Source organism: Pinus tabuliformis, chromosome 9 (assembly GCF_031772625.1).
Source record: "Pinus tabuliformis cultivar Carrire ecotype Pingquan chromosome 9, CPIR1, whole genome shotgun sequence".
NCBI lineage: Eukaryota > Viridiplantae > Streptophyta > Pinopsida > Pinales > Pinaceae > Pinus > Pinus tabuliformis.
In genome coordinates, this window is record NC_142307.1 from 657,495,785 (window position 1) to 657,504,771 (window position 8,987).

General features: G+C 36.6%; 1 protein-coding gene across 1 annotated transcript; it reads right to left on the bottom strand.

The window, feature by feature from the left end:
* Positions 1-898: 898 nt before the first annotated feature.
* LOC149150375 (uncharacterized) lies at positions 899-2,268 on the bottom strand. The gene is made up of 2 exons (XM_089443607.1): positions 1,998-2,268; positions 899-1,440 (listed from the first exon to the last, which is right to left on the bottom strand). Exons 1-2 carry the CDS (start codon positions 2,117-2,119, stop codon positions 1,230-1,232), a joined length of 333 nt encoding a protein of 110 aa, XP_089299733.1. The 5' UTR covers positions 2,120-2,268; the 3' UTR covers positions 899-1,229.
* Positions 2,269-8,987: the final 6,719 nt, after the last annotated feature.

The window sequence follows — 8,987 nt, forward strand, 5'->3', positions numbered from 1 at the left end:
AAAATCATTTTAATTTGCCTAATAAAATGTCTAAATGTACATGTTATGTAAAATACATTTTAATTTGCGTAAAAAAAATTTTATGGTTAAAATTTTTATTTAGTTTTATATGTATTTTAAAATACAATTTAAATAATATAAATTAACATATTTTTTAGATTTTTTTTTTAATGATGGATGAATAAGTTACACATCATACTAAGCTGTGAAATGACTTTTCCGCTTAACAAAGAAACTAACACATAAAACACAAAATCATGGTGAAGAGTAAAACTGGAAAAAGAGAATTAAGCAATACCCCTATTGTACCATATGTGTATCAAGGACCTCACGTTCTAAGTACGAAAAATGAAAAACACATGGAACGGAGGGTAAGGTTGGAAGAAAAACGGAAAATTACACAACGCCATTCATGTCGATGAATCCAAACAAGTCACTTCACTGCACATAACAACTCTGGACTCGTCTCGTTATTTAGACCCGCGATGAAATTTGTTAAATTGCCCATCAAATACACTCCAAATTTTTCCATGGCTATCAATATTCCTGGGAACAAAGAAATAGGACGGGTGTTTTCAGATTTGAAATTTTTACCCTCCGAGTACCTCGGTTGATCAATGAAATTGGCCCACACACTTCACGAACCCCTCGTTTATGTTACTGGTTGTTGTTTTTATTTTTATAGAATTCAGTGCTTTTCAATAATAAATTGATGATTTGACTTTGATTGTTAGGGAGTTCCACCGAGATGCGCAAAAGTGATCTGCATAGAGGAGTTATAAATCAAATAAGCTTCTAATTCTGATTTTTATAAGGCCTCATGTCTCATAAACATCGTATGAAATCGTGTGAATGGTGAAACCAGTCTGAATTCAAAGTCAATAAAAAATAATTAAACAATCACCCTAACTTCCTTAATCGTGTCAAAATATCAAGTTGGTAAGCCACCACTCATGATTGGCTACTAAAATTTAAAAAAAAATCCAAAGAAATGAAACGCTGACAACAATGCAAAGGCGACAGACATGACTATGTACGTTAATGTACAAGTTTGCAACCCGTGACAAATACTTTCCAGCCTTAGAATTTAGATTGGTAACCTAGAATAATTAGTGCTGCATCTCTGACAATGTTCAACGAAATTACAAGCATTGCTATGGTTTTTTTTTTGCTTTCACATGGAAAGTATGGTGCGACGAATATTGAAATAGAAGCTGATAGACTGCCAGTCATGGCTCAAATTTGTAATGTTTATCCACAGCTACAGAGACGTCCCAACTGCAGCTTGTACCCTTTGGAATGACCACCATATCTCCCGCCCCAAAATCCACGTACTGGTCTGAAGATCCTTTCATATATGCTCTCACCTTACCTTTCACAAGGTAGAATGTTTCCTCTGCGTCGAATTTCAGTCGAAACTTGCCTGGAGGACATGCCCATCTTTTACACAGAAAATAGTTCAGAAAAACGTTGAAGTAGCTCAGAAAATAGTTAAGGAGTTTGCTGGGTAGTTCATTTCTACTTTTACTTTAAATACCCTTCACTAAAAACATCCTCATAGGAATACAAAATTGTAAGGAATGGGCAGGGTATATGGGCTATCTTTATATCTGGTACAAAATTGTATGGGTTAAGCAGGGGTTATTTTTATGTCTATTGTAACTTTTAAGAATATTGTTTGAATAATTTAGTTGTTTTTGTTCTTATTTTGAAATATTTTTAGAATTTAAAAAAAAAAACTTCCAAAAATCGAATACCATTACTGGGTACACCAAATGGTTTAGGTTCAGTTTTCAAACCCATGTGCATGACTAGGGAGAGAAATCATCACAGAGGATGCATAAGTTTTTCATGTGTTAAACTCTATGCATTCATAAAACCCTAAACTTAAATCTGCACAAACAGATGTACCTTCCCATTAAAATTTCATGCACAGGAGCTATATATGTTGATCAGTAACAACATAACAAGGAAAGAAATGAAGAGATGAAACTTACTTAGGCCAAGAGCGGATATCGAGATCAGACAAGCGAGACTGCGAGGGGCGCCTCTCGATTCTGACTCCATATTTCTCCTCCACATTCCCACAGGCATCCTCATTCCCAATCCCTTCTGCCATATCAATATATTAACTGATCAATCGACTGACTATCTATGATACATCTATGCCTTAAATTGGGAATTATAAGCTCTGTATTCGGACCCAATTCCCTTCATATTCTCCCATGGCATCAACGAACCGACCCAGTTTCTCCTTTCTGAAAACGCAAACCACTCCTGGAAAATGACAGGAAAAAGAAAGTAAGTGGGGTCAGATATCTACAGACAATACGTTGCAAAATATGGGCGAATACACACGATGTTAGTGAAACGATTTGGAGAGAGTAATTGTTTAGAGAACGTGAAAAAGCATGGAAGCTCACAAGGTCAAAGGCGGAGGAAGAGTTTGTACGTTACATGAATGTAGCACCTCCATTAACTGATGTGCATTTTGAGACGATCCAACGAGAGATCTCGTCTCCATTATCATTGAAAATATAGAAGTGATATTGTTGTGAATGGTGGGTAGGTGTCATTTTACATCTCATTGAAGTTATAAGGGATTTTTTTTCCAGGTTAAATTTCAATTAACATTTTTATATTTTATGTGAGATTTCAATTAATATTATATATCAAAATAATATAATATTATAAGATATTATTAAAATTGACATAATTATATAAATTGAATGATTGATTAATATTGATAAATATTAAAATAGTGGACTTATCATATGACTCAAATTAAATGGTTGATTAATATTGATAGACATTTAAATAGTGGCCTTATCATATGACTTACATTACCAAAGACTAAAAATAATTATAATTTTATTTTAAATTATTATTATTAATTATCAAAACATATATATATATATATATTAAAAAAACATATAAATTGTTTTTGATGAGGATTTAGGGAGAAGTGTTTGTTAGGATCATTATTATGCCCAACCTTTCTGGTGAACCTTTACCCATCTTTAAGGATTCACCAGAAACGTTGGGCATTATAATGATCTTAATACAATTCTCCACAAGTCCTCATCAACAACAATTTATTGACTATAAAAATATCCATGCTAAAAAAATTGTAAAAAAGTTTTATTGCAATACTATGTATTATACGACACATGTTTATATGACATTTAAGTGGACACGTGGTCACAACCGAAATTTATTCTAATTAATTTTTTCAAATACTTTTTTTCAAAAAACTTATAACCAATTTTGAAATCAATATGAACCCTTTATATGTGCATACTATTATGAATATTCCTTAGATATTTTGTGGAAGTTAAATTTTGATTCTCAACCTAATTTTTTTATATAAATAAATTAAAATTCTAGAAGCCTAATTCTAAAATAAACATGCTTATCAACACAATTATACTCTTTCTTTTCTTTAAAAAAATTTATGGTCTCTTTAATTTAGTAATTTATAAAATAGATTTATAATATCTTTGAAGCAATATGTCATTGTAATGGGACATAAGTTCCAAGGTTGCATTATTAATGGGATAGAAATTGTTACAGTGGTGGAAGAGTGGGAGATGCCAAGTATACGTATTGAATATGTAATCTTCATGTAGGAAGATTCCTTGCATAGGACCCCAAAGCATAACAAATTACTTGTAGAGGGAATCTTTAACTTAGAAGAGGGATAAGAGAACAATATTAAGTTTCACATAGCAAGAATGGGACTTAAGGCTTGGGCCATGGTTTAGAGTGCCCAAAAAATATGGGCTTAAGATCTAATAGAGCCTTATATCATCCATAGGCCATGCACAGATCCTTAAACTATCACATATGAATTGCAATGGAAATCATTTACCTATAAGAGAGATATAGACACCATCATGAATTTTTATGTAGAAAGGATGGGTCATATCCAAGGACATTGTTTAGGATTGATAACTAGAGAATTAGACTCTAATAATTGTTTATAGGGCTCATAGAGCATGAACAAGAATCTGACTATGACACAATGATCATAGTGGGAAAATTTTGCCTATAATTGGGATATTGGTGCTAGATAATTTTAGTGCATTAAGGATGAGTTTCAATCTTAAGCCATATCACAAGGTCAAGAACCAGGGACTTAAACCTTAAAAATTTCTTCTATGGCCCACTATCCATACATTAATCATAGCGCCACCACATAGGCCTTATATAGGGAATATTTGACTTACAAATAAGGTATATGAACTACTTTGAGGTTTTTGAACCCATGAAAGCTCTCAAGGCCTTAACCATTGTCCAAAGCTAAAAACTTAAGATTTAGAATCCAACATTTACTTTAGGGCCCATGATCATGCATAGGGACCTATACCACTATACAATACATACAGAGGAAATAATTAACATGCAAGTTTTATATGCGGAGCATTTTAAGTTTTTTCCCAAGAAGGGTGGCTGTAGGATTGGGCATGGCCTAGTCTATTGTAAACTAGTAAATAAATCCCAAACACCTACTTTTGAGATTCATGAGACATGCATATTTCCCCAAACAACCATACAATATTTATAAATGGAATTTTTGACTTACAATAGGGTTATGGGAATTATTTCAACAATTTGCTTGACTAAGATATGTTGGGTTGTGTTATATTATTTCCACGTAGTTAACAGGGGGTTTGAAGGGCACCTGTAACCCCACTTTATGGGGTCTGGGTAGCACCCCGGAAAATTTTGGTTTTGGACACTATGTTAGGTTGGGCGAACCCACCTATGGTTTTGTGCATGATTTTCACACATGTTTTTTGGACATGATGGTTTTCGGTCCATGGTATTGTATGCTTCGGCATGTATAAATATCTATTGTAACATTGAAAGGAACATAATAAAAAAAATCAAGCAGGTAGTCCCAGTTTTGGGATCCACGAGAAAATCTCTATGTATATGTGTTTTATGTGTTATGATCTCGCATTATTTATTTTCTATGTTTTAGAATTCATATGCAGGTAATTTCTGTACAGGGTTAAAACCTACATTTGGTATCAGAGCTGTTTTGGCTTCAAGGGGACACCTTTGTTGCTGAGTGATTTCGCTCTGGCCTGTGGTAGACCCTATTCAGTGAGAGATCTGCGAGATTGATTCTGGTGGTGAAAGAAGATGGCGAGCAATGGAAAGATAGAGATCAAGAAATTTAATGGTCAGAGTTTTGAGTTTTGGAAACTCAAGATGGAGGATGTGTTGGTGGATAAAGACCAGTGGATCGCGGTAGATCCAGGTACTAAACCAACGAGAGTGTCCGATGAGGAATGGAAGAAGTTGGATCAGAAGGCAAAGAGAACAATATGATTGTGTGTCTTAGATTCACTATTGCTGAATGTATCAGGGGAAGCTACGGCAAAGGCTTTGTGGGACAAGTTAGGGACTTTGTACCAATCAAAGTCTCTGGTGAATAAACTGTTCCTACGGAAAAAGTTGTATAACCTGAGGATGAAAGATGGAGACTCGGTGATAGAGAATCTGAATGCATTTAATATTGTGGTAAGTCAGTTAGCATCTATTGATAGAAGATAAGTGCATCAGTTTGTTGTGTTCTCTACCAGATTCATGGGATAGTCTGGTTATTGCAATAGGTAGCAATGCAACTTCCTTGCATTTTGATGAAATAGTTTCATCCTTGCTGATGGAGGAGATGAGACGAAAAAATATGGAGAGCCAAAATGGTGATGCCTTGTCTGTACTAAGGCGGACCCGGAATAGAAACAAATATAAGTCATCGAGTGGGAGATCTAAATCTCTAGGAAAACCTGTAAAGGTGGTGTGCTGGAAATGTGGAAAGGAAGGGCACTACAAAAGGGACTATAAATCTAAAGCTCCCGACGAAGGAAAGGGATCTGATGAGGCTTCTTCTGCAGAGGCGAAAACCACCTCAAATGACGGTGGGGATGGGTACTTGGCTTCTTCAAGTACACATGTAGATCATGAGGCATGGTTGATTGACTCAAGTGCATCCTTTCACTTCACTCCCCATAGAGAGTGGTTCTGCGAGTATGAGAAATATGATGGTGGTGATGTCTTCTTGGGGGATGACAGGAAGGCTAGAATCGTTGGTCGCGAAAAAGTAAAGTTGAAGTTACAAGGTGGAAGGATTAGAATGCTTCCAAGTTTTATACATATTCCTGCATTAGCCAAAATTCTGATTTCTGTTAGCAAGCTGGATGATGCAGGTGTAAAAACAGTGTTCGTGAAGGATACATGCAAGATGGTTTAGGGAGCACTAGTATTGATGCGGGGAGTTCGGATTGGAACTCTGTACAAGCTGCAAGGTAGCACTGTTATTGATGGCTGCAATAGTTCTGTGGTTCCTGAAAGTGGAGCAGAAAATCTAGTGGTCTCTGGAGAGAAGACCATGCTGTGGCATCAAAGGCTTGTACATATTGGAGAAAAGGGCCTTCAGATACTTCATGGTAAAGGTATGGTAGAAGGTATGAGTAATAGCTCTCTGGATTTTGATTTCTGTGAAAATTGTGTATATGGGAAGCAAAATCGGGTGAGTTTCCCCTCTGTTAGTAAGAGGGAAAAACATATATTATAATTTGTGCACAGTGATGTGTTTGGACCTATGAAGGTTCCATCACTGGGTAAGTCTGTGTACTATGTATGTTTTATAGATGACTTCTCAGGGAATACATGGATATATTTCCTTAAGAAGAAATCTGAAGTCTTTGATAGGTTTAAAGAATTTAAAGCTCTGGTGGAAAACCAGACAGAGAAGAAGATAAAGGTGCTGAGGATAGATAACAATGAAGAATTTTGCAGTAAGGAATTTGAAGAATTCTGTGAGAAGTGTGGTATAGCACGATAGAATACTACTCCATATACACCTCAGCAAAATGGAGTTGCAGAAAGAATGAATAAGACGTTGATGGAAAGGGCAAGAAGCATGCTCAGTGGTGCCGGGTTAGGACAGGAATTCTCGGCAGAGGCAGTGGATACCGCATGTTACCTGGTCAACAGGTCACCTTCGTCAGCGTTGGAGGATAAGACTCCACAAGAGGTATGGATTGGTAAGAAACCCTCTCTTTCACATCTGAGGGTATTTAGATGTGATGCATATGTACATGTTTCAAAGGAGAAATGAACCAAGTTGGATAGTAAATCTGAAAAGTGCATCTTTATTGGGTATAAGGATGGTTTAAAGAGTTATAAGCTTTGGAACCCAGTCACACAAAAGGTTGTGTACAACTGAGATGTGGTGTTCAGAGCGGTGAAAGATGTTATTAAACATGAAATCTGATAAAAGGAACCCGAGAAGATAGAGTTTAAGCTAAAGGAGGAAGAATCAGACTCTACAGCAGAGGAGGAATCAGAAGATGAAGAGCCACAAACTCCAGCTTTGAGAAGATCAGTTCGAGAAACAAGGCAGCCTGAAAGGTATAGTCCATCTGCTTTCTATTCAAATTTTTCTTTATCTATTACTGACGATGATCCCAGAACTTTGAAGGAAGCAGTAGATTCAGAGGATGGAAAACTCTGGAAAGAGGCCATGGTTGATGAAATGGCATCTTTGCACAAAAATGAGGCTTGGGATCTCGTGGAGTTGTCGGCTAGAAGGAAACCCATTGGTAGCAAATGGGTGTTCAAAAAGAAGACAAATGCAGAAGGAAAAGCGGAGAAATACAAAGCTCAGTTGGTAGCAAAAGGTTATTCCCAGGTGCCAGGAATTGATTTCGGTGATATTTTTTCTCTTGTTTCCAAGGTAACTTCTATTAGATTACTTTTATCTATTGTTGCTGCTTTTGATTTTGAGGTATAACAAATGGATGTGAAGACAACATTTCTTCACGGGGATCTGGAAGAGGAAATCTACATGAAGCAACCTGAAGGCTTTGCAGTGAAGGGTAAGAAAGAACTGGTATGCAAGTTAAAGAAGTCTCTGTATGGGTTAAAACAGTCACCAAGGATGTGGTATGAGAAATTTGATACATTTATACAGGGACTTGGCTTCACGAGAAGCAAAGTAGATCACTGTGTGTATTTTAAATTAATTGGTGACCGTGTTATTTATCTGGTCTTGTATGTGGATGATATGTTGCTGGTTGGAAATGACAAAGAAATTATCTAGGATTTGAAGACCCAATTGTCCTCCAAATTCGACATGAAAGATCTTGGTGCTGCAAACTATATTTTGGGCATGGAAATTAAAAGAGATCGGGCAAAGAGGAAGCTCTGGTTAAACCAGAGGAAGTATGCCGAGACAATACTGCAGAGGTTTAATATGTAGGATAGTAAACCGTTGAAGGTTCCTATTCCTGTAGGTGTGAGGTTATCTGCTGAACAATGTCCTAAGACACAAGAAGAGGAAGAGGGCATGTCCCGTGTTCCATATGCAAGTGCAATCGGTAGCCTGATGTATGCAATGGTCTGTACTAGACTAGACATTGCACATGTAGTGGGAGTATTGAGCAGGTTTATGTCAAAACCAGGAAAGGAGCATTGGACAACAGTGGAGCGGGTTTTCAGGTATTTGCGTGGCACTAGTGATTATGGTTTGTGCTACCAAGGAAGACCAGGATTGGACAGAGTGTTGGATATTCATGGCTTTTTTGATGCAGACTGGGCTAGAGATTTGGATCAGAGAAGATCTACAAGTGGGTATGTGTTTAACCTATTTGGAGGTGCAGTCATTTGGATGAGTAAGAAACAATCTGTAATGGCACTATCAACTACAGAGGCAAAATACATGGCAGCCACTCATGAAAGCAAGGAAGGAGTTTGGTTGCAGAGATTGTGTTCAAGTATGGGGTCAGTACAAGAAGCTATAAGGATAGATTGTGACAGCCAAAGTGCAATTTTCTCGGCAAAGAACCCTGTATATCATTCAAAGACAAAGCACATTGATGTTTAGTATCACTTTGTGAGGGATATGTTAGAAGACAAAAAGGTGTTGCTTGTAAAGGTGGACACTTTGAAGAATACTACAGATGCATTGACAA